The sequence below is a fragment of the Vanellus vanellus genome (genome assembly GCF_965231255.1).
Source record: "Vanellus vanellus genome assembly, chromosome: 1".
Classification (NCBI taxonomy): domain Eukaryota; kingdom Metazoa; phylum Chordata; class Aves; order Charadriiformes; family Charadriidae; genus Vanellus; species Vanellus vanellus.
Window position 1 is genome coordinate 162,051,728 of NC_138905.1, and position 27,282 is coordinate 162,079,009.

The 27,282-nt window shown below is 38.1% G+C and overlaps 1 protein-coding gene across 1 annotated transcript in view; it reads right to left on the bottom strand.

The window, feature by feature from the left end:
* Positions 1-27,282, bottom strand: part of PCCA (propionyl-CoA carboxylase subunit alpha) — a 296,132-nt gene that overhangs the window by 192,047 nt on the left and 76,803 nt on the right. Inside the window, exons 7-9 of the mRNA XM_082498677.1 lie at positions 22,496-22,627; positions 14,939-14,975; positions 8,928-9,006 (exon numbers count right to left, since the gene is read on the bottom strand). Of these exons, the coding sequence (XP_082354803.1) occupies positions 8,928-9,006; positions 14,939-14,975; positions 22,496-22,627 (248 nt within the window). The remainder of the gene's footprint in view (positions 1-8,927; positions 9,007-14,938; positions 14,976-22,495; positions 22,628-27,282) is intronic.

Genomic DNA, 27,282 nt, shown 5'->3' on the forward strand with positions numbered 1-27,282 from the left:
TATACGAGAAGAACACTTCTTCATCCCAGTCATCTGGCAGTTTTCATCAATCAACACACACATCCAAAAACCAAGTTTTACCATTTGCATTTGATTCTTTAGTAAGTATCCCTTTTTTCTTTCTTTTCTTACAAAGACAAAATATTACATTCTAAAGCACAGAAAATTTCAGAGTGTTTAAAATTAAGGTACATAGCCCTAAACACTCAAGAATAGCAGAGGTTAGTTGCACATTAACTAGATGGAAGAACTACAGATATAATATTGCAGACCTTGTAAATTCAATCACTGAACGCCCAACCTGAATACACAGAACTTCACTTCATAGAGCATACCAGCTGTACCACTAGTTTTTCCCTGCATTAAAGTATAACTGTTATACTGTACATTCTATATACTTCCCTGTTTTCTCTTTTATAAAGGCAATTACTCAAACAAGCAAAGATTGTAAGATACTTTATTTTTCATGGCAGAAAGATTACTCCTATGCCTATAGGGCATAACTGCTGACAAACAACTTCATGTATGGCTTTCTCAGGGTGAAATGTACCATAATGCAGGGACTCAAAGGCTCCACAGAAGTTTTCTACAGGCTTAGTAGTCCCATTTATGTTGATGCATATGGAAAGTTTGGGGTAAATTTCTGTGGGACTGTCTACTGAAATGCAGCAGCTCTGATATTTGTGCCCTAAACAAGAACTACGGCACAACTGAGTTGAAGTTTCCATGCTTTCCATTTCTTGAACAGAGTTCAATTCCACAAACAAAACCCGGACAATAGCAACATGAGGTATGTAAATCTACAGTATAGAGATACATATGTTAAAAGGTATTTCTTCACTTTCTTTCAAGATTGTGGAATAATATATACGATAATTTTGAGATATTATATTAAACGTACAATCTTTCCAAAATTATTATTTAACTTCAATATATTGAATTACTTAACAAAGAGGAAAAGGGACATTAAAATTTGTAATTCTGTACGCTACCTGATCTGTCCAAAAAACCAAAGTGAGGTAACAAACAAACATACACAGTATTTGAGCTTACTGAAACAGATTTAGAGCTATTTTAACTCCTATATCAAAGGCTCTGTAAACATTCTATCAGACAGTTTTATGCACAATTGACTATTTTTTTCCTTCATTGAAGTATGTGCTAATTAGAAATCTAAACTGCAATACTTGTTAAAAAAAGTCAGGTGCCCAATTATCTAATCCATACACCTGTAAATCTTTTTTAAATTATATATAACAGGAATTACTATCTCAGTCAGGTATTCTGACCTTGTTTGTATCTTACAAATGCGTGTAGTTGCATTTGTTCAGTGATAAAAATTACCATAAATGCTTCACCTTCCTTAAAGTGAACGGAGTAACCAAATGGAGATGGATCCAAGTCTCTTCATGAATATTTAAAATTTAAAAAATAAACTGTTTAGGGTAGAAGAGAATTTGCATTTGAAGCATTATCCTTTCACCAAGCAGCAACCCTACAGAGCTTCACTGCAAGGAAGACACTCCCCACACAGCACAACTGCACTGATACATGCAACCAAGTCCAAAACTTTCTGGCCCATACTAATGCCAGGAGAAGTGCAGGGGAACTTGGGACAGGGAAACCTGACCTTACTGCCCCTCTCTGGGCCCAAGCACAGTTTACCATACAAGCAACATGTCTGCAGCCTAATTAAACCCTGATGTTTCACAAGACACAATCATTCAGGCTGATGTGCCTCATCTTATACAAAGACTATCGTTGATACCTCTACACTATGACTCAAAGTCAGAGGATTCCTGAGCAGGGGCTCTGCGCAGACCCACACTCCAAACACTAACCACCTACTAACATGGCCATCTTCACAGCCTTCCAGTGCCAGTCACGTGTGTTGGACCAAGGGGCAGGGAATGGGAAGGATGGACTGTCCATTAGACACTGTTAGGTGCCCCACACTACAGGGACACCAGCTGAGCCAGTATGGAAGGAGCACAGCAAACAACAGCAGCTAAGAGGGGCTTTGGCAGGAGATATTTTTGGTAGCTTTTCGTAAGGAGATGGTGGTCGAGGTAGTTTTGGCAGCAGGGGAGAAGAGGCATTTTGGTTGCAAGTTATTTATTTATTTGGGCAAGATTTTCTGTTAAGTTAGGGTTTTTCTTTGGTTCTCAGTAACTTTCAGCAGCAGTTTTCTTTTACCCCCCCTATATGCAGATTTGCTGCTTTTAGGTGCTTTCATTAGCTTCTGCTGGCTGTTTTCCAACTCACAGATTGACAGACTGGTTCATGATGAAAAGGTGCCCATAGCTGTCTGCTCCAAGGACGACTGGCACCCCAGGTCAGCCACCTAGAGACACACACTGCCACAGAGCTGGTAAGCTGGAGCACTGCTAACAGTATGGCCTCATGCAGTACACGTGGTGACTCCACAGACCCAACTGCAGGACTACCCATCACAAATCAGATGCCTTCACCCAAGTTCGGCTTGGAGCAGGGAGGCTAAAAGGCCACCACAGCCCACGCCTAAGGCAGGCAGGGAACACCACTGCCTCTCCTCAGGGGCAGGGTGGGTCACGCTGGTGGCAGCTGCACACTAGTCAAAGCCTGGATGCATCAAAGGGGAAAAAAAAAGAAAAATCAAAAGAAGTCCACCTCAAGCAGCTGTACATAAAGGCATATGGCCAAGGAAACAAACAGGAGCTGGAACCTGCATGCAGACACAGAAGTGCGGCATCCTTAGAATAACTGACATGGTGGGACAGGTCACACAGCTTCAGTGCTGCAATGAATGGGCTACCCAATCTTTAGGAGAGGCAACAGGATAGGTTTGCCCTTTTTATGAAAGGGCAGGTCAAATATATGGATCTCTTCTTGGGAAAGGGCAAGAGGGTCAGAGCTGGAAGGTCCAAATCAAGGAAGAGGCCAGTAAGGGTAATACTGCAGAGCAAATTTGTTAACAGTTTACCTGCTCAAGCTGACAAAGTGGACAAATTCTTCTTTAAGCAACTCAAAGTCTCCAAGACCTTGAGTGTTTGTGTGGTTTTGTTTTCGTGGTTTTGGACTGTGGGAAGGGTGGGGTTTTCTGTTTATCAGTGGTTTGGGGGTTTGGGCAGGGTTTTTTGTTTGTTTGGGGGGCAGGGGTCTGTTGGTTTGTTTTTTGGGGTTTTTTTTTGTTTTTTTGTTTTTTTTTTTTTAAACAGGAAAATAACCTCCCTGACATCTGTTGGAAAAGCAACATAAACCACCACAAGCAAGCTGGAAGGTTTCTGATGGATGCTGGGGACAACTTCTCAGCACAGACATTATATGTGCTGAAGAAGAGGAATTACCAGTAGCAGAAGCGGATGGAATCAAGGATCTCGTGAGAAATCAACCCATACAAGTCAGTAAGACCAGATGGGATGCTAAGAGAGGTAGCTTACGGCACTGTGAGACTGCTCTGTCATCTTTGAAAGGCTTTGGAGGTCAAGGAAGACTCCTGATGACTGGAGGAAGAAAAACATTGCACCATCTTTGAGAAAAGCATGAAAGAATCAGGAGAACTACAAACTGGTCAGTCTCACTTTAATTCTGGGGAAGAGTCATGGAGCAAGATATCCTAAAAGCTATTTGTAGACACAGGGGGAAGTAACTGAGAACAGACTGAATTTACCAATAGCATCATGCTTGACCAATCTACTTGTCTTTTATGACTACACCTATGAATTAAAGGAGAAGAGTAGATATCCCCCTCAACTTTCGCAAGACCTTAATAGTCTCCCACAGCATCACTGTTTCCAAGGTAGAATGTTTCAGTCTACACAGGTGCAGAACTAAATGGATGAAAAGCTGCTAGACCCTTTAGCTCAAAGTTAGCAGCTCATCCTTCATCTGGAATCCAACACACCGGAATTTCATCAGGAATATATTATTCTGGAACCAGTTTAACCTCTTTATCATTGATCTGGAATGCACCACCACCAGTCTGTGGACCACGTTAAAACACAGCCATCAATATACTCAAAGGCAAAGCTGCATTCCAGAGACCTAGACAGGGTGGAGGAATGAGCTCACAAGCATCTTGAGTTTCCACAAGAACAAATGCAGAGTCTTGCATAAGACCCCCCAACTTTCTACCTCCAGCTCTGAAATCAGCATTGCTACTTTTAATTAAAACAACCACTTTGTCTGGAGGCAGCCAGACCCTAACTGAAGAACTGAACTGAAGACTGCAGAACTGCAGTCATTATGTAATATTTCAGTTTCCAATATCAGGAAATAGTTAAAGAAAATAGTCTTTTCTTGTCAAGGCCAGAATTAGAAAGGCCATCTACTTAAAAAACAGATGTTTGATAATCATTAGTACAGTAGAATCCCTCTAAAACCATGACTGGCAGGTTAAGTAGCCAATAAATACTTAAACATTGTTTGATTTTACACATACAACCAATATCCATTGCTTCACCTTGACTTCAATTAAAAAAAAAAAAAACTAAAATTATCTAGTCACAGCATTTTATATATGTTTACACATGTAGCTGGCATTGAAATCATATTTTAAAAAAAAACCAGTTTGTAGGAAACACTGTTCTTCATTCATCCAATTGACTCCTTCCCTTTACCTGAACGCTTCTACAGCACACACCTGTGCAGGACAGACCGAGGATGCCAAACCCATACACATTTTCGCAGAGCAGTCTGACAGGCCAAATGCACTGCTTTAGGAACGTAATAAAACTCAACATACAGGCTTTTCATAGGGAATGCTGTTCAGTTTTTTTAAAGCATTGTCCTCTCTTACTGTGCACTTCAGATTTCCTTTGCCTCAGGAGGTGGGTGATAGGAATTATTTGTTACACATGATTCCACTTTAACTTCTTCCAGTTCCACTGCTCATTCCTTCAGAGCCATTGGAAGATTACAACATCGGGGAAAAAAAAAACTTCAACAGATGTTTCTGAAGGAAGGTGGGAAACTGCAGAAAATGACTGCAGACTACAAAAGAATTTGCGAGTAATTCTCCCACATATCCTGTTGTACCATCCCAATGAAGAGCAACAACTGTGGAATAGGGAAGTAAACACAGAATGGTACCATATGGCCAAGAAGAGAAATTATAAGGTATTCTTGGAAATTGAGAGTAGACATTTGACTTAAGTTTATAAAATTGCAATACGCACCAAGAAAAAAAATTAAGTAGCAGGACAATTTATATTTTCCTGTTATTATAAGCTAAAAGGCAAAATCTTTCATCTCTCTAAATTTCTGTTGCTGGAAGCTGCCTTGTTGAAAGCTTTCAGAACAGATACTCACTAAGCATGCAGCTTCAGCATCTAGGAAAATTTACAGACATTGAAACAATTGGAAGGGGGCGGAATTAGCACAAAGGTCCAAATTTCTCAAAGAAAGATTATTATCTTGGAAGACAATTCAGTTCAAGTTTCCAACTTAGAGGTTATCATGTTTGCAGCTGAAACTACTAGAGAAACTAACTTTTATCTGTAAATCCATGGAGTTTAAAACAAGGGCCCATAGTTTCTGTTTGATGACCTCTGATACTTAACCTACAAGCAGTAAGCATCTTTTTGTGCAAAGATACATCATAATCTCTGCCAGAAAATTTAAATGTATTCTTTGGAGAGAATAGGGTCCTCAAATGAATTGTTTTTCAGAGCTGCCAGAAAACCATTTGAAGCCACGAAGCCTAAAGACTTAGTTACAATTGTTATAAGCATACTGAAAGCAAGAGAATCTTCTGTTTCTCCACAAAGAAGGAACGATACAGAAAATTTCTAGATATTCAAACACTTATCCTAGTCATGTTTTGTTGTACTTCATAATGAACTTCATGTTGTCTATATTTGGAAAGCACTTTCAAACCAGCCTCTCTGGGATGCGAGCAGAGGCTCTTCACGTACAAGACCAGAGCTGGGATGATCAGCTAAGACTAAAGTACTTTCAGATACATACAGCAGCAGAACTTTCTCAGGCTGTGAAGAACCTACAAACCAGAATTCAATGTAAACTGCTCTTCAGAAATCTGCACTGCATTTTCAAGAGAATTTCAAGTGGATATCTATTATGTGAAGAAAGGGCATCCTAAATTCAATTTGTCCAAACCAAGACAACTGACTAGGCATTACATTAGAGTGAAGATGGGATTATTTTAATTTCAGATGCAGGTTAGTGGCTTGAACTGTACACAAAATTCCACACTAGAACTTGATTGAAATTTCAAAAAAAAAGAAAGCAATAGAAGTGAGAGCTCAGAGGGATTCATATCTAAAGAAATACAAGAGCAGCCCTACTTAGATAAAGAGGCAGGGCAACATGACCGCCATCCACAGTCACATGCACATGAAGAGCTATTTCAAGAAAAGAAATAATTCTAAAAACAGTAAAGGTCTTAGTATTTCTAGTTAGAAATACTAGCTGAAAGTTACAGAAATCTTAGCTGTAGCCAGAATAATATCATAATATTTAGGGAATCTAACAAAATTTTCATCACTGGGGATATTTAAGAGATGTGAAGGATGAAGCACCAGTAAGTTACCACAGTGAATAATTCTGTAACAGTGGCAGTTAAGTCACTCACATACGTCTTTTCCATTTCCAATGGCTATTTCCATGTCACACCACACAATACATTTAAAGTTTTCTTTTAATATTACGCGTAGCCAGTTGAGACAAGAAAAATTTTCAACTATCCTGAAAATCCAAAAGTATGTTTCAAACAAAATTAGTTTACATAAGGCTGTTGCTTGGGATTTTTTTTTCAAATAGCATTTGGAATTAATCCTACATGAGAAAGCCAAAGCAAGTTTACAAATCAAAATATCATGAACAATTCTTCACACTCATCTTGTATCTATGAACCCTGAAATACAAAAGGCCATTCAGATACTGGCTTCTCAGAGTCTGGCAATAGATGAAAATTAGTTTATTTTTAGCATCACATGGATTTGGATGCAGCAAGACAATATGAGGTCAACAACTTTTCACAAGATATTAAAACTATCAGACATATTGTTTTGTCAGTAACAAGTTGAGTCACCTTCAAAATACTGTCAGATGTTCTTCTTCAGACACATAAAAAGGAACAATCTTAGTTCCGTAACGCAATTAATGGACACCTACAACAAATCCTTGACAACCTCACAGGTACTTCTTCAAGACAGACTATAGAAGAAACCCAAATGCTCTATTTCATGCGTAAATGCAAAGTAAATCTGTTTCCGTCTTCAGTTCTCTTAATCTCACTTTTATCTTCCTACAGCAAGTACTTTGCCAACTTAATTTTGCCTTCATTTCTGCTTACCTGTAAATGTTAAAATAAGCATTTCTCCTTGATACAGGATCAGTAATTAGTGTTGATCTGTGACTCAGTCTAGGTGTTCTTTCTCTTACCACTTTTTAGATATTACTCTATAAACTGTAAAGACAAGGCTTGCACAACTGACCAAAAGGATTCTTATAAGAGCACCATCAGCAAATAAAGAGCTGAATGGTATTTCAAAGGCTTTCCACAAACAAGGCAAGGACACTCAAACTAGTGTCACTAAATATCATTGGGTCAAAGTAATATCACTAAATTAATTTTGAATGCAAACATACTGAAAAGAACATCTCTAGCTGGCTTCTGTTGATACCAATCAACTGTCAGGTGACTTTCTAAACAATAACCACAACTTTTTTCCAAAACAAATTAGCAATCATTATTTTAGATCCAGCTTTTGATTTTTAAACGGTTACTTTAATCGAGCTCCTTTGCTCCTTTCTGAGCAAAACAAGAAATGAATGCCTTCCTTTCAAGTCGAACAGACAGAATTTCTGCCTGAACAAGATCAAGGCAGTGATTTTGGATTCTAAAGCAGCGGGAACAAAGCATCCTTGTAAGAAAGCAGGTTATTCTAGATCTTCATTCTAATGCACAAAACCTTATTTTCCTATTTAGATTTGAACATAAACAGGCTAGAGGTAGCAGGGTACAAAAAAACACCACATCATGTTTTCTTTAAATCTAAAATTTAAGTGCTAGCCAGTTTTTAGGTTTTGACAAACAGAAATGTAATATGGAACATGAAAATATGAGAGGGAAGTCTTGCAGGTGACTAAATTAAACTAATGAAAATTTGGGTTGTACTTTGAGTTGATTCCAGCATGTGCTGCTCTTTCCACATGGAAAGGAAAACATTTAAAAGGTTATCTAATTTTGGACCAAATAGGCTTTTTGTTAAAAGTTTGGAAAATCCCAAACCACATTTTTCTGTAACATCCGTGGCACATGGGGTTGAAACCAAGCTCCTCACTGCCAGAATATCAGCAGAGAACGGATTGTAAAACTTATCAAATCAATAACAAAGCATCTTGAAGCATTCATGATTCAAACAACCACTAAGAGACAAGAAAATATCCGTGTTTAAACAAACATTGTTTCAAACAGGCAAAAGCACAATAGTTTGCTGAGAAATATTTTAAACACAGAAGTATGCAATTTATTAGACCGCATTCTGGAAATACTGTATGCGCTTCCACACATAAATATTCAGTCTCATCAACTTTAACAGAACTAATGACACACATTAATGTTTGAGAATCAGAGCAAATAAGTATTCTACCTAACACACAGACAATTAACACATCAGCATTCTGAAAAGCATACAGCAAAATGTTATTTACAGTCTATCATTGGACTAAAGGAAGTTGCAAGTGTTGGTTTTTTACTTAAATTAATGGACCGTGTTTTGTAAGGTTTATGCAAAAATTAATTTTAAATAGACATATACAAACTCCCAAAGTATACCGCTCACTATACAAAAGGGAGAAAACCAAAAAATATCCAATTTCTCTGTTTAACATTTCATATCTGCTCAACTGTCAGCTCAGAGTGGCTTAATGGGACTTTAGTAACTGCAGCATTCATCAAGGCAAGCTTTTGGACAGCATCTCACCTGGTCTCTTCATCATCCCAAGCGATTCTCATGCCTTTCCCACCACCACCTGCTGAGGCCTTGATCATGACAGGGTAGCCTAACAGCGGGGAACAATTAGACAGAAGTTCAAACTTTGTTCAGTTGGTCAGAGGAACATGACAACTGACCACATGTCCAATAATGCGAGTAGACAATAACTTCGTTTATTAAAACACTTTGTTTGGAAGGAGAAGAGAGGAGAGATTTTTCTTTTCAAGACTTGGCTGTCAGTGCAGTGATTTCTGAAGCCAAGAAAGGTTGTCTTCTCCATTTCATTTATACAAAAAAAAAAAGCACTGAATGAATTATTCCCAAGTAACAAAGTGATTTATGAATAAAGGCATTTGACCTTTTTAAGCTCACATTTCTTTAGGAACAACATTTTTTTCCTTTGTTATTGCTCAAATGAGCTATAGCTGTGATAAAATTATTTAAAAGATTACTAGCAAAATAAGTAGATCTTCATAAACTATTAGTCAAGAGATTCAGTAAGCAAACCTGTGTCTTATCAACACTTCTTGTGCAGTGCATTTTAAATAACAGAGCACCTCAAAAGAGCTGTGCTGCTCAGATATTATGTAATAGTAAGCATCACAGAAAATAGATCATTACAGGTTGGGTTTTTTTAACAATAAAAAAGGATTTTCCCCAAACTGATAAGTCATAAGAAAGAATAAGCAGCATAAATCTGACAGCATTGCGCATAACTGGCAATATTTTACTCTCAGAACAATATACCTTAATATGGGTATAAGTCAGGACCATAGTTTTCAGAAAGCCAGAAAAGTACAGTAACAAAGTATGCCATCTAGAAGTAGATTTAGTAATAATTGTTTATCATGTAGTACAATATTTTAATTCAAAGCAACTTCTTAAAACAATTTCTTATTCATATAAGTGAAATCCACCTTTCTCCCATATTAATGTACAGAAATTTGAAAATTAAGGATCTGATTAGAAAGTTTTTGACATTTCTAGGATAGCATAAAAATCTTCAAGCCTTTGGTCTCCAGTATGTTTCATGAAAATCATAACATTAAGCCGAATATCAGACCAGCTGATATTGTCTGGCAAGAAGAGGCCATCAGTCCTTGCAAACTGAAGATATGTTCTATAAAAGATTTTGATCTAGGGACAGAAAGGGACATTTGAATATAATTCCCAATGGAAATGGTCAAGTCTGCTATCATATGTGTAACTAATATTTACAGTTTTTTTCTGGAATGTAGATCTACTCTTGCTCTGCCAAGTGACAGTGATACAGTACACCCACCTCCTTCCCAAAGTAATTTAACTGAAAGGAGGTTCAGGAGAAGATAATTAAAACCAGCAAGATCTGGAAAACCTTTTGCTTAAAAAGACTGAAGTGAACACACAAAAAGAGGCATGACAGGAGCATAAGAAACAGCATAGTGTTGTCTGGAACACAAGAAAGAAGCAATGGTACAAAAGAACATTAAATTAACAAATAATCAGCAAAAATCAATAAAATAGTTTCTGACATAGCATGTTATTAGACTGTGGAACCCTATGCTACAGAGCATGCTGTAAAGCTGCGGAAAGGTAATAGCTAAGCATATGTAGAGCACAAATCAAGTTCCTCTAGGCAAGGATGACCAAAAGGCTATAAATCTTCATGCTTTAGAGTCTAAAGTAATCTCTAGTTACTAGGTATAAGGGTAAGATGAAACAGAGCCATGCAAATAAGCTTGCTAGAGTGTCTCTTATGTTTTCCTATGAAATATCTGATTCTGCCCACAAAGGGGTATGGGATAAGTCACAGAGTAACAATGGGTTTGATCCAGAACTATATTATTTTCAAGGCCTCTACAATCCTAGAAGTAAAAGGGCATGCGCAAAATAACTCGAGATTGCATGCAGGAACAGTGAAGTTGAACTCATTTGCATGAAATGCACTACATGCAATATCTACACAAGAAGAATTTATCTGTGCTGTAGCTGCTTTTCCAGATCCCTGGCAACTGCCAGGCTCCCAGATGAGTCAATGGCTATCTTGAAATAAAGTAAAAACTACATCTTGTACGATTTTCATGCAAGAAATGATATTTAACCTGGTGACACTAGTGAACTTAAACCTCTGGCAACACTATCACCAGTTGGAGACTCTCTAACTTCAAGAGGCTGCAAGTCTGAAATTCTGAAATAAACATTGTTTCAAGCCTTATTATGGCAAACTCACTATGGCAATTTCCATCACCTAATCTATCTTATTCAGTCTTAAATGTACTTGAAAAAATCATCATCAATTACGCTAACAATTTCAGTCTAACAATATTAGTCTCTTGAATGGCTTGCTGATTTTAATTCTGTAAGCAGAGTTAGTCCTAATTTACTGTTCTTTTGTTTCAACAGCAAAATAGGCATGCTGGCAGTGAGCTTTAGTGAGTCTTTATATGCTATAGAATATAAAAGTTCATATATTGCAGCTTACATGGTTAAGCTATCAGACAGGATACGTGGGTTACTGGTATCACTCAACAAGTGTACAACACTTTGCTTCACCCCCCTCCCCCTTTTATGTATACTGATTACACATCAACCACATTTTATGCAAGGCAGTTGATTCCAGAAAGCCACAATATAATTTAAAAAACAAAACAAAACAAAACAAGGCCTGTTTTGAAAAGATACATACAGCTTTTTAAGTTAAGAAGGAAAAATTCTTTGCAACAGACCTCTACGTAAGGGGCACTCGAACTTTTACTCAAATATGCCTTTACATACTACTTGCTCTCTGGGGCACTGAACTAAGCTAAACAGCAGTACTTTGGCCAATACCAGACTGATGCGTGCTCAGACAAGGAAGGCTTTGTAGAATCTAAGTTTTGCGTACATATTGAGTACAGGATGCTGGGATCAGGATGCATTACTCATCATTCCCCTAATCACTTTTGCACTATTCAGCAGCAATCAAATTTGCTGATGTATACTCACATGGATTGGTTGGATTAGCTGTGGGAAGGGAGAGGCATGCAAGCAATTTCTAATAGCATTTATAAGAACCCACGAAAACAGCAATGAAGAGTCTCACAAAGCAGACATATTTTTAGTAGGTGTTAGGTTTTCAACCCTTCCCTCAAATTAGACACCAATTTACATGAAATTAAAATTGCACGCAAGAATAAAACCTACTCTTGTTCTATAGTTTTACATTCCTGCGATGCATCTGAAGGATGGGTCTAAAGAGATCTTAGAAGGCAGGAAGGTAAAAAGCTGTCAAATTTGAGGATCGTCAGGCAAAGTTTTGCTGTTAAATAGGTACTATTAAGTTAGGACTGCTTTGTTTCCGGGGTGGTTACTATTCTGAGAATCCGAGTGGTAAAACGAATAAACAAGCTTCTGGTGTCCCACAGTTGTTGGTTCCTGCCCTTTGCCACCATGGTTTTAGATGTCATTTAACCATTTTTATAAAGTTGCAGGTAGTAGGCCACAGAATGGATTGTGCAGTATCAGTTTAAGCAACGTTGCATGTGGCAATACCAGATTCTTTTCAATATCCATTATTGAAAAGCTAGCACTAAACGCATGTCAAACAAAACATGACAAACATGTTTTTCACCTCTTTAGTTTTGCATAGACTTTCATGTAGTTTAATTGCCTGCACTTCATAGTTGTTTGATTCTTTCAAACAAACTGAAAAGTAAAACTTTCTGGAGTTTTATCAATGCTTCAGAAATCAAGCAGCCAGCAGTCCTCAACGTACAACTTACAGCCAGCCTTAAAAGTAGCACAGAAAGAGAGCCAATGTGATTAAGCACTACGGAAAAGATGACCAGAGAAGAACAGCCCACAGAGACAAATACAGAAGACAGACTGTAGAAAGGAGCCTATACAGCAATTTGTGCCCGAACTTCTTCCAGTTCCTAATTCAGCCTAATTTCTCTGTCACATCCTCTCGTGACAACTTGGGAGAGCACAACTCAAATGAGGGGCAAAAGGTAGGTTTTACTCCCATACTTACAAAATTTGTATCCGTAAATAACAGTCACTGAAACAGATAACAGCAGTATCTCAACCCTAAAGTGCCATGCTCCACTACTACTGGATCTTTGGCCAGAGCATAGCAGGGAGAAGCAGGAAAAAAACACAGGCAGCAAGAAAACATTACCCAATGTTTTACAGTTTTAAGTGCCGACCCACAGTGATACGGGTTTTTTTAGTAATTACTTAAGCATTCTTGAAAGACTGAGGCTCTGGGTAAGTGAAATTAAAAACAATCTGGAAGTATTCAATTGCATATCAAGTGCCTTATATATGAGGACAAATGCATTATATACACAAGAGACTTTAATTTCATCCTATTTTAGATCATTTTAAGTGGGTTTTATTCTGATCATTGGTCATGATTAGACAGAAGTTTAACCAAACTGATCAACTGGTCAAAACATGGGTGGGGAAAAAGCTAGAGAGGACATTTTTCTTTTGGTGCATGGCATCATAGTACAAACCTTTTTTGTGGCAAATTCTTAAACCATTTTGATATCTAGATAAAGCACCACCCAGCTGTCTGTAATTGACTTCAATATCTACAGATTTAAGATTGCCTTGATACAATGACCTCCAAATTGCTGCTGATATCAAAGACAAGAACCAATCAACAGAATACCAAAAGAATTCAGAAGAAAATTAAGCAAAAATACTTTTTAAAAGGTATCTAGGAAGCCACTGAACACCTTCCGACTTACATCAATCAAAACTGCTTTAAAAATACTTGCAGAATTTTTTTAAAAATCAAGAGTAAGAAAGACTATTGAAATGAAACTGAACTAAAGTAAAGCCATAATGCAATGCATGCCTTTCAGGACTAAAACCAATTTTATTTACAGTTCTCCTCTGAGTTCCAATTTGGTTGATAAACACTTCCTTTTGTTTCTGTTCCCATGACAGTGATCAGTAATCACTTGATTTCCCAAAAGGGACATAAAGGCTGACCAACAGAAACACTGACTTCAATTGTGCCAGCCTAAAAGCCAGCCAAGCCTACACTGAGGGGTTTCAGGGCCGTTAATCAGTGCAGCGTAAGAACCCCAACTTAAACTCAAAGTGGAAAGGTGTTACACTGATCAACAAAAGTCATCTGTAGCAGTGCAAGTCCCAATTTCTGTTTGGCACATAAGGCACAGTCATAGCTTTTGACACAGGTGGGATGTATTTGTAGCTAAAGCAGTAAGAGAAGCTTCAAACGCAGAAGCATCCTTTGAATTATGTGCTTGTGATTAACCTAAATAGCTTCTCATGGCTACTGTCGCAAAATGAAAATGTAAAAAAAAAAAAAAAAAAACACACCAGAAAAAATATCTTATTGCATTAGATTCTTCTTCTAGAAAGCATTTAAGAACATGTGTAATTTCAAGCATATGGTTAAATATTTTCCCTAATGTTAAGCTTTAGTAAATAAAAGCCAAAACTCATTAAACACATATTACACTTAACCTTCATCAAAATGAGTCCCAGACAGTTTGCTGGTTGCTCTTTTCACCATTCTGTAAGATATTCAGAAGCTGAATAGTGACTTTATTCCAGAAAGCACAGAAGAAAGGCTGGTGGTCTGGATGACATTCAAGCTAATTGCAGTCCACACAGTGATGAAGAATGAAGATCGTAACATCACTGGTGTCAGCCTCCATATAGAGAGAAATGTGCCATGCCTAACTTCTGATTATCATGTCCAATTGCAGATATACTTTGAAATAACTCCTTTAGTGAGCTACTCATTACTGCATATTACATGCATTCCACAAATCATGGCTGCCCTGGTTCTGTGAAGTCCAGTTCGCAAAGCTAAAATGTGATGATTTAAGAGACAGGACATTAATGCCTAGATTCTTCCAGCCCTATAGGCAACAGGGAACTTAAAAACTATTAAAACATTATTTGTTCTATAGGGATTACTTATTACACATTCAATTTAGTCAACCATGTCTGCTGAGAGGCACACAAATCCCACCATAGCTAATTTAAGAACTTACCAATTTCCCTTGCAATTCTGACAGCTTCATCTGCATCCTGTAAAAGCAGGAAATGAGACCCAACGTTAATCCCATCAGCCATTGCACTATGTCCTGAGGGCAGTCATATATTGCACTACTGTCTCCTCTGATTCATTTAATGTTTGATTTTACAACCTTCTGACCCTTTTCAGCCAGAGGAATGTAAAATTAATACCATAAGTGGAATGTAAATTCTACCTCATCATTAGTACACTGAGAAACTCAAAGCAACGAGGAATCAGCTGACAGGAAACACGACCAGGATCGCAAAATGATTTTCTGCAGTTGTAGGAATTTAATGCTAGAATTTAGAAGTTTACAATCAATAATGGACCATAAATCAGATCGTTAAAGTTTGTCCCCTGCCAGCTTGTTTCTGTCCTCACAGGTTTTTCTTGTGTTTTCCTGGTTGTTGTCAGTAGGGGGAGTTGATTCTCTATTGTTTGGGAGTGATTCAGGTTCGGAAAACTTGTAGAACTTCTTTAAAGACAATTTCTTTTTTTTCTATTGAAGAACACAAGAATTTCACTTTGGTAAGCTTTCCATTCTAAAGACAAAATAAACCTGAAATGTATCATTTTAAAATGTATCTGAAATGAGAAGATTTGCATAATTGTTTCCATTTAAGAGTCTGCACATTACTAGTGTAATTACAAATTAGCACAATTCCTTTGTTGATGCCACCTATTGCTTCAGCTGACTCATACCACTATAGCCTGGTATGGGAAAAAGAAAAAGTACTAGGAAACACAGAATAAAACACAAAATACTTGAATTGCTTACTTTTTAATAACCAAACCTCTTCTCCTGCAGTAGTTAATTCTGGTTTCTTCTGATGATAATAATATATTACCATTACACAATACTTGAAAGAAAAAGGGTTAAATTACAGTGGCACAGGTTAAGTTTGAAAATTCCATCCAAATTTGCTAATATTTATACTATTCCATGACATGCATTAAAACATTTGTATGGAAGGCAGTAATGTCTGGAAACCACCAGCTGCTAAGTGTGTCTGAAACTATGGGGGCTGACTTATGAACATTAAAATGAAACCCGATATTTTTAAAGCTTTCAAGGCAATCCGTTTTAAAAGCACCCAGGTCAGAACTTTAAAAAAAAATACATAAGAAATGTTCATACCTGGTTCATTTATGTCCGATAATAAAACAAAATCCTCTTTAAAAGTCTTCAGTACCTAGTAACAGCCCCATGAAGAATAAGGGGGCTGGCAGGGGAAGTTGTCAGAAAATTTAATTTCCTTTCATTAGCTAGTCTGCTCCACAAATCGGTGCTTGTTAAGTTCAAAGCAGTCCTGAAAGCAACATCAGTTTTAAGTCTTTTTACTCCAGTCACATCTGTTAATGAGATTTTTCCAAATAACAATTGTTTTTAAGTCGAGAGATAAATCTAGCAAAAAACCTTCCCCCCTCCTCCCCCCCCCCCAAAAAAAGTCAGAGTTTACTGTTTTATTACACCTTGCTGCTTTCCATGACCCTGCACCCTCCAAATTTTAGCTTAAAGGGATAAAATGCATGAAAAGGGTCATTTAAGAATGTTAGTGGTTTCCACACATTGAGTTTGAAGGTTCTTTGTTCCTGCCTGTGACAGTTATGCGAGAATACTTCCCCTTAATAGCCTCTCTGTCAGGAAGTGTTAAACCTGCCAAATGCAGACAATTAGAGCCTCTTGAACAAAATGCAGGAAGAGTGATGACTGATGAAGAGCCACGATTATAGTCAGAAGGAAACTTTTACATTTCTTTTCTCTTGCAAATTTACTCATATATTTGCAAAATAGAATTAAGAAGGGGGGGAAGCAAACAGGGTAATTTTTTTTCACTTAGTTACCTGCAAACAAGTGGCTAACTGAGTCATTGCAGTCCACAGGAAGACACGCCGCAAATCATTATTGGGGAACTTTTCTCTGCCGCTGTATTTTTATACATGCATACAACAACTTAAGTAATAAGCGGCATCACATCAGCAGCACTAATTGTCTCAGTTCTGCCTTGAATAGACTGAAGTCATCTGCCCAGCACAGTTATTAATTTACACTATTTCAACATCTGTTTCTCTTACAGTTCTAATATTAGAACCCAAACTAAGATACAAAAAAAGTCAATGCATATTCAAATTCTTTAGCCTTCAAAGAGCATTTCTAAAAAAAAATAAAAAAAAAACAAAATATGCTGTGCTTTAAAGAGAAAAACTAATAAACAAAAAAATCAATAAAAAACTGACATATTGAAATCTCTGGTCTGTCTTTTGATCTTTTTCCCTGAGAAACTATGTTTTAGCATAACGCATTTCACTTGCGTATTACATAAATACAGCAGCAGTTTAAGTACACGTAAAAAGTTAGGACAGTTATTTTAGATTTTTAGTGCAAAGAACTTATGATAGATACAGAACATGTGCGGGGGGGAGCGGCAAAAAAACTGAATGCTATAACACTGCATAATACACAAGTCCAAATGTGCAAAATGTACAAAAATCACACTGGTACTAAAAGCATTTTAAATTCTTTTTTAAAAGCAAAAGTCCTCAATGATTTACTGCCGTTTCCTCCAGAAACACATTAGCTACTCTACCATTTTCCCAAAATAAACTGGAGATTGTAAAGAAATATATAATTTTAGCACCACCTTTTATTGTACAAATAAAAATGTTCAAGTAACAGTACAAGTTTATAAAAATCATGAGTTATAAAATGATGTCATAGTGTTTTTACAAATGGCTGATTTCATTAAGTTAAAAAGACATAAAATACTAACAGCATAAGAATTTCTAACCACCTAATTTCATGTACATGCCTCTCAGCCAGGTACCAGCAGGTGGAGACAAAAAAGCAAAACTATTCTGATGTAGAGGAATGCCAGGATAAAGCTGTTCAAGAGACTCCTAGAGCTGTAAAACATTGTATTCATTATGAAGAACTACATGATAGTTTTCATGGCTGAGGGTGTTAGGCTTAGAGAACCTCCAGTTCATGTCTAGTCTCCAACAACCTCTCCATCGATACAGTGATCATTTAATACCCACGTCAATACCCCAATGCAAGAACACAGCCAAAACAGACACCTGAAACTTACATACAGTAAATTCATAGCCTTGCTGAAAACCTTCAATGTGACTACTGACATCAACGAAACTAAGTAGACACCCAGCGACATTAATCTTCTGGGTCTACATCCAGCTGTGTTCCACTAGCCATAAAATCAAACTGGCTGTATGTGGTGAAACAATATAAAAGTCCTTCTTCCCTTGCCACTCTTTTACCAGTTTTTCACCATGACATCTCCCCAAGCTCATTACTCAGTCCTCATTTTCTTCTTGTCACTTATTCCTCTTTACTCATTGTCATGGTTTAGGCCAAAATCCGCTACTGGGGACCTGAGGGACCCCAGATGGGACTGACAGATGCTCCCCTCTACCTCTCTTCAAAGAGAGAGGCAGAGGAGGAAAAAGAGACTTATGAGTTTAGAAGGAACTAAACTACTTTAATGAAATATTAATAATAAAAGAAATAATGAAAAATATATACAAAACCGTATCAAGCTCCCGAGATGACAATCATGTCACCGGCTGGCACTGGGGCAGTCCCAGGCTGGTCTCAGTGACGGACGGGAACTGGATTCCAGATCTGGATTCAGGATCGGGATCACAGGCAGACAAACAGAGTCCTCCTCAGACGTCGGCCGTTGAAGGAAGAGAGCTGACCCTTTGATCCCTCAGCTTTTATACTGAGCATGAGGCAGATGGGATGGAATACCCTGTTGGTCAGTTTTGGGTCACCTGTCCTGTCCGCTCCTCCCTGCAGGTGGGACCCCACTATGCTTTTCTGCTTCCGACCCTCCAACGGGGCAAATAACAAAGTTGGTTGGCCTTGGGGGTTACAGCAATAAGTATAAGCAGGAGCCTCTCTGCATCCCATGCCTGGGCATCAGCTATAGACAGTTGGTCTTACCACTCTGAGAGAGTGAACACTGTCTGCACAATATGCAGTTAATTTCAGGAGTTAGAAGAGGCCCAGCTAAGAAGCGAAGTTACTGAACAAAATTGGTTCTGTTTTACCTCAAACCAGGACACACATTTACAGACAACATGTCTTCTCAGCTCTAACTTTAGCATAGCCACTGCTCATGTGGATTAACAGTAATTCTTTTGATTAAGACTATTTACCACTATCTCTCCCTATAACGTTTCAGGAAACTAATTGTAGATTTTGAAATTAACTACCATTGCATGCTTTTGTTGGCTTTCGAGCTGACAGCACCAGACAGGTTCCTTTCATGTGTAGGCTGGATAACCCTTGTCCCAGTCAACTGAGAAACTGAACCAGGGATGAGAAGAAAATTACCCTTTGTCAAACTACTCTCTCCACTCTCACTCCATGTCTTTCCATTCTCAGCTTCATATTTGCTACAGTGTTTGCCCATCTGAGTATAGTTAGTTGTGTCCCTTATGCCAACCATCCTCCTCTTCAGTCCTTCCAGATCCGTAAGTATACTGTTGAAGGGCTTTCTTCTCTTAATTTTCTTATTTAATTTCTGCTCACTGGGAATGTGTCTGCATGTAACTTCTCCAAGATTTTATTACAAAAGCTTAGCAACTCCAGTGTCTACTATACGTAAATGCTAAACAACATAACGGGGGGGGGACGGACGGGGGGACGGGACACGGGACAGACACGGATACACGACACACATCACCTTTATTCATGAAGGACCTGTGTCTCTGCATGTCTCTGCAGCACTTTTTAACAAGTGCTGGATAAAGACAACTCTTCAAGTAACATATTTTCAGTGCAGTCCTGAGTTGAATAACAAAGCACTAGGAATTATTACTCTGTGTTCACTTTAACATCCACAAATCCACAAAGAATACATGTGACTGATCTTTCTTAACTTCTGGCATTGTCACAGGGATGAATACAGTTTTCTTTCAGCTTTATTAGACCTCACTATAAAGATGAAGCCATCTCTAATCAACTCAAGTATCAAGCAGACACTTAACTCCTTCCTAGGACCTTTCAAACTTTTATTTCTCAAGACAAAGAGCCCTCAAAGATTTTGAAAGCTTCATAACTCTGTGACCAAAACAAATCTCCCACAGAACGGCAGAAAACCTATACATTCTCCAGTTCCTTGTACGTTGCTCTTCTGATTGTACCTGGTATCACACAGCTTTGCCCCTCCTATCTTAGTCTGAATTGGCAAAATAGCACATCAAGCACTAACCAAGGATCAGGCATCCTGTATGACCTAATTACTCGGCTATTCATCTGAGCAAAAGACATGTTATCACAGGGAAGAGATCAAAGGACAAACACAGGCATATATTTAGATCCATAGCAAGGATAAGAATATCAATTATCAGAAGTTTTATTTCCTAGAACTGGTAACCAAAGCACTGGTTAACCTAAAATTTTCATCTCCCCTTTCTGATAGAAACTACAACACTGGCAATGTCTGTGGACTCTCCCTTTTCTGATTTGCTGGGAAGACTGCAGGTGGTGGTGGGGGGGGGGGGGGGGTAATCTTATGTTCTTCTTCTATCAACAGATAATCAGAACTAGTGCAAGGCTGAGGTATGCGAAATTGATATGATATGGCCACTCCAGGATTAAGCAGCTACTGCACAGTTCCTTTCAATAGCTGAGGACTGGAGCTGCCAACCCAGTCCTCCATTCCAGTTCATTTGGTGTTGAGACTAGCGTTGCATATAGCCAATTGCCAACCAGATCACTTACATTCTTTCATTCTGTGTCAGCAACTTCAGATAATTGCCAAAAAGCAGTGCAATTAAAGGTCTCAGGAACAAGTGCATACAGGTAAGCAGCTCAGTTTCACTGATTATATGGCTGTTTATTAACCACTATCTTTTTTTGCCAGCTTTGTTTCTTTGTATTAGCAGAACAACAGACCCTTACATAAGTTTTAACTTGATACAGCAATAAAACCAGCATTTTGAGTATTTGATTCTACATTAGAAAGTTTTGTGGGGTTTAGATGATGAATTCAAAGTTAACTCCTAATTAGATGTCTTCCTAAAAGTTACTTTCAGGATTTCTAGAAGAATATAGAGGATATCAGACAGAACAGAGGACCTTATGCACAATAGCTTGGCTGCTGTTAAGTCTTGAGTGCTACAGGACCACTTACACAAGGACTGCTAAAACATACAACAAAAACCTGAAGGAACACTGTGTTCAACTTATCACTGCCAGACTTCAACATTGCCACAAATGCCACCCTAACAATCATATGGAGCCCTCCAGAAGAGAAACAAGTCTTTGCACTTTTACCTGTTGCAGCATATCCCACTGCCAGGCACTACACGCACCAGGCACTTCCATCACAAGTACTGAAGAATTCTCTTGCGCATTTTGACCTCAGCTATTTCATGATTTTATTGTTCTCACTAGCTAAGTTCTCCAAGCATCCTCATCAGAACAGATAATTTTGTGAATTTTTTAGCCCCTTTGCACTCTATTGACCTTTCTCATTTAGTAGGGTTTGGGTTTTTTCCTCCTAACGGAGTTTAAAATCCAACTCAGCTGACACAATCCTGAACACTATCGCCCTGGAATATGTTGCTCCTTAAAATACAGTCTGCATTCCATCAATATATTCAGTTGTTCCCAATTATCTTGACATTTCCTTTTTCATCATGTAAATAAGATTTACAATGATCAGAGGTCAATATCAATTGTCATAAATAAAACCTGAAAAGCTTTCCCTTCAACTACATTAAAGTGTCATTGAAAGAAACTTTTCATTTTTCCTGCAACTCAAAGTTTTACTCAAGTTTTATTTGAAAAAAGTCCAACTTGACACGTCAAGCCAAAAAAATTTCAACCCAGGAGATACATATTTTATAATACACCAAAGTTTTAGGCATATACAATGAAGATTTTAAAGGAAAAAAGCTTACTTACCTACATTAACACAGACAATATAGAAAGACACACAGAAAAGCTTATAAGAGCCCAATAATTAATCACTGTAGTAGAAAATAAACCAAAACCAATACATACTTTTTTTCACCTTACAAAATGTAAAGAAACAACCAAATTTTTTAGAAAACTGTTGGCCAAAGAGCTACCAACCTCCCTCCACCCTCACCCCGAGTTTTGCAACACATGGAAATCTACCATAAGCATCAGATCATAAAATGCAAACTTCATACAGTGTAACAAACTTCACCACTAACTTAGGGCTGTCAAGATCTTGGCCAACAAGAAGTAAAGACCTCAGAAATGTAAAGACATGCAGACAGTTCAATCCACACCCGATATTTAATACATTTACCTGCCTTCGTGTTAAATTTAAAGCAAAATATTTTTTTAGAGACTCCATAGAAGCAGTCCTTACTACCTCATTTATTATGAAGGACTTTATTCTTCTCCAAAGCTCTCTTGCTAATAAAAATCCGTACCCTATTTTTAATTACATCTTATTGAAAAAGAGGTTGAAATTATAATTACCAAGTATCCCTACGCTGGGCAGACAGTAATTAAATGATTTCTCACCTTGACTACTCCATCAAAGCCGGGGATCGTGTTGACTTTTGCATTTTTGGCTAACAATTTGCTTTCAATCTTGTCTCCCATAGCTTGAATAGCATGTGTGTCAGGTCCAATGAAGGTGACACCTTCTGATGCCTGCAAAGACAATGAAGATACAACTTTTGGAGATGAAACTAAAAATCAGCTTTACACAGGTATTGCTATTATTTTTTTTCTCTTTTTGAACTGATTAATGCAACAACATTCAGAAGATAGTGATCTGTTTATATAACAGCCTAGCAATATATAAGCAGCATTTCAGCCAGTTCATTAAAAATGTGTATGACCTTGTGAAACTATGTATACACACAGATTCAAAGCCCCTATAATTAGCATTTGTATAAATCAAAGCCAGGCCAAAGAAAAATAGCTGAAAGTGGAAGTACTCCAGCTTAAAAATTAGAAATATCCCTTGAGAAAACAAAGGCTAGTTAACTCACCATTGAAAAAGCCACAAGTGATTTACAAAGATATGCTTGCTAAACTGTAATACAGTATTCCTAAAACCAAACCTTGACAAAACACCAAAATGAAAGTGCAGTCTCTTACTCAATGTATTTAAAGATCTTGAAAATAATGTAATAGGGAAATAATGTTTTCACAATCCTTTCAGGCAACTCTTTTCCAATACTAAAGTGGAAATAGGTTAATATAAAATACTTTAATACTTCAACTTTAATACTTTAATATGTATGTAGAACACTGAACTGCAGCCCCTCACCCCCCCCCTTTTCTTTATGCCAGCAATAAACTTCAGTGATCATGTACACAGGCATTTTTTCAAACCTCTCCAGGGTGAGGACTATCCAGAGCTAAAGGCAATTCTATCAGAACTGCTTCACTGAAAGTTACTGATGCATCAGTGAGTACACACGTTTCAGGCAACTTAACGTCTTTGTACTCCAGGAAAAAAAAAAAAAAAAAAACAAAACACAACGTTAAAAGACTAGCATACTAGTCTTGCACAATTTCTTCCAGCTGTTGCATAGATCCCCCTCCCTCCCCAATTCTAAGACACCTGTAAAATGCTCAAAAACAACTTGTTTCCAGCCAATGGGTAGTTTGGTTAATACCAACACTAACACAACAGCAAACATTCAATTTCTTGTATCAGAATTTATCTTAATGTTTTGTATGTTTCTGACATACACTTGTGCTGCATATGTTAGGGTTGCTAGATAGTTACAGTCACTAATAATAAAAAGTAATTTGATGAAGCTCTGTATATTTATATGATGGTAGTACATGACCACAGAAGAGACACAAGAAAAATATGCTTTTTAAGTTGGGGAACAATGTCCTCCTATTCATGATCTTATAAGAGGTGAGAGCTCCCAGCATGCTTGGGAGTCACTGTTTTCACTGTCAGCAGCTTCCTAGCAGGAAGAGTGTAATAGCAGAAGCTCTGTGTAGACAACTTCCTATCATCCTAGCTAACAGGGTGCTACAGATAACAGAGAAAAGACCAGATAAATATTACAGACACACTAGGAAGCTCAGTGCGAATACACCCAAACCAAATGCAGAGCATCAGTTCAGCTACATCAAAGGCTTGTTAGCTTCAACTCACAATGAACCATCTGGGTTTTTATCTCAGCCCACCTCTTCTCTACTACAGTAGGCTTATTAGCTCAGCAACTCAGTAATATTGATCTCAGCAACTCAGTAATATTGATTTGATGAATAGTTGTCTTACAAACACAAAGTTGGGAAGACTGCAATGGGGGGGGGTGATAGGAAGACCAACACAAGGGTGCACTTCTATTAATATTATAGTGCCAAAGGATCTGAACACTAAAGGAATTCGCTTTTTAAAGGAGAAGGGAAACAAGAAGCAAGGAGTTGATGTTTGAAATCATCATGACACAAAAGTCTGGAGCTGACTGTTTCAGAAACAGCAGATTACAACCTGAAAAGTGATACTTTATTCCCTCTTAACAAGGGAGTTTTAAATACATGCCTGCATACACCTGGAGGTAGGGCGGAGTTCCCTTCTGTTAAACTGTATTCTGATCTCAAAAAGCTTTGTGGAATAGAAACATACAGTTTCTGCCATAACATTGGTATTTGCATCCTGGTCAATGCCACTTCAAACTTCACCAGGTATTGATTCCTCTTCCCACTCTTTTCTCAAAGACTGCCATCAAAAACAAGGGATCTCCAGACGTCATCAAGATAGCAGGTCCAAACTTTTGCTGCCCTGACAGACCATTCAAGACTTCCAGCTTGCACCTGTCCAGCGAAAGGCACATAGGGGACATCTTGCTTCATTTACTGTCTACCCTCACTGACTTGTGGCATGGACCTTCGAAGTGCCCAGTTCATTCCCTGCTCCCATCCAAGCAGTTATCTGGATAAGAGGACAGCACCGTTCAGGAGAGATTCATGAACCTCCTAAGAAGGAACACTCCAGGCCATTTCAAGAAATTAATCTTGTTACACGAATCTTGTAGAGCTGTAATATTCCACATGGATACAAACAAGACTACTTTTTAAAAACTAAATACCAGATGATGTGCAGCAGATTCACGTTACTCTAAAGCAAGTATCACCTGGTGCAATCTACATCTTTGTCTTTTTTTAAATGTATACCTTTAATGACCAGAACTTACAAACTGCATTTGTCTACACATGCACCTCTTGGCTTTAACTGCTCTGAACATCTGTACCTCACACAGAACTGCTCTTGAATTGTGAACAGGCAGCAGCTTAGTACCACCAGCTATTCCCCTATACAGTTAGTCAACTGGGGCAGTCATCACATCCAGTTACTTCCCAGCACCAAAATCTGAAACAAAATAGTTTAACTCAATGTGATATCACAAGACAACTGAAACCACACAACTCAGCGTGCTGCAACATCCATACATTAAAAAAAAAAAGTTAACAAACTAAGGGGGATCCACTGGTTTCCAGCCAATATGTCAAACCATCTCCTCCATAGAAAAGGTGTACATTTTCTGACATGACCTGCAACTAACTTCAACTAAGCTCACAAAAGACTTTGTCATCTTAAGGCACTGCTAGACAAACTTTTGGAAGTCTTGCTACAATAATTTAAGCCCCCATCACCTGAAGATGCTCACTCGAGACCTCTGCCAAAGCTTCTCAGCTCCTCACCAGAAAAGTGTCCCAGCTTCTTCATTGCCAAAACTCACATGTAACCTGTTGAAAACTCTAGTTCCCAATACTGAAAATGCCAAGAATAGACCATAAGAAAAAACATGATAGTAACATCTTCAGCTTACAAGAAGATTTATCAGGACTCATCTATTAGCATCCTTAGTTTATGAAACACACCAAAGTGGTGAAACTGTGCAGGAAAAACTTCCAATGCCTGATGACAGTCTGTCCACACACGGATTTGCCAGTGTAGCAGCAAGCACTAGAACATCTGCTGTACACACACAAGCTTACACACTACACAAACAAGTTCTTCCAAAAGTTCTGTTACTCCTCCACAGGTTCAGTAGCATACTCTAACCTTGAACACTAATTATCTGGCTGCATGGAACATATCAAGTTTCACCATAAACATGCACCAGCATTTTCTTTAGAAACATACCTGAGATACCTGAGTAACACCGCTCTGCTTTGCATAGTGAAAGGTACAGACAAACAGTAGGGAATATTTTATAGAAGAACAATTTCAGAATGCATTCCATCCCAAGAAAGTTAGTTCTTTCTTTGCCTAAGAAGTAGATATTGAACAGTTTTCCCCAACACACTTCTATTTTTGAGAGCAGCAATGGTCAGTTTAATTGTAATGCCATAAGAATCGCAAGCATTTTTTGGTTGTTTTTTTTAAGCAAGACAAAAAGCCTTATTCTACCCTCAGGGAAGGCAGGACCCCATATATAGCAAGAACTAAACTATGTCAAAGTAGGACAAGTATAGTTAAGATCTGAAAAATCCATTTGGGAAGTCTGTGGTTGAGCAGTATGTGACCTTCGCAGTCTGTCAACCATATCTGACTGCACAGAGTGGGCCAAACAGACCTATGCTAGTGCAAATTGTCAGATGGACAGGTCCTTTCTAAATGTTGGGAGTATGGTAAACTCTTGTGGACCTCAGGTAACTGAAGAGACTGATCCTAGAAGAGGAGATTCCTCTGCATGCAGAGATTCACAATTACTGTGTTATACAGTCAGTAGTGGATTCAGCTTCAGTGATAGCATAAGCAGAACTAAAGATAGAAAGTGTGAAGGAGGCAAAAATGCATAATAAACTTTTATACACACTAGCTCCCTTGGCAACATATACTCTTCTGTGGGCTTATAAATATGTGGCAAACCAGCCAACTCACTGCCAGGCCTCTCAGTGCTGCAGGAAACGACTGAACAGTTCCAACCCAGCTTCAGACAAAACAAGCGATAGAACTTTTCCTCTGTCTTTTACCATGTTAGTTATGGACAACAAAACACAATTTTTGGCATCCTCATACGAGCTGGGATATTTGAATCTGCACATAACACCAGCTTAACATGATCAGCTCTAGCCAACAAGGAGGTATGCCGTGTACAAAAACACAGCTATCAAGAATCTTGTGTTTTATTTTTCAGGATCATTTGGCAAGGGAGTTCTTCCACTCACACCATGCTGAGGAGACAAAACACATTCCAAGTGCCCAGTTGCTTCCAGGTGCAAGAGCCCCTATAATTATCTTACCACACAGAAGCAACAGCCATAATGAAGGCTTTGTTCTTGTTCGTTCCCTGGTACCTGAAATGGTTAGTTGTTGGAAAATGTTC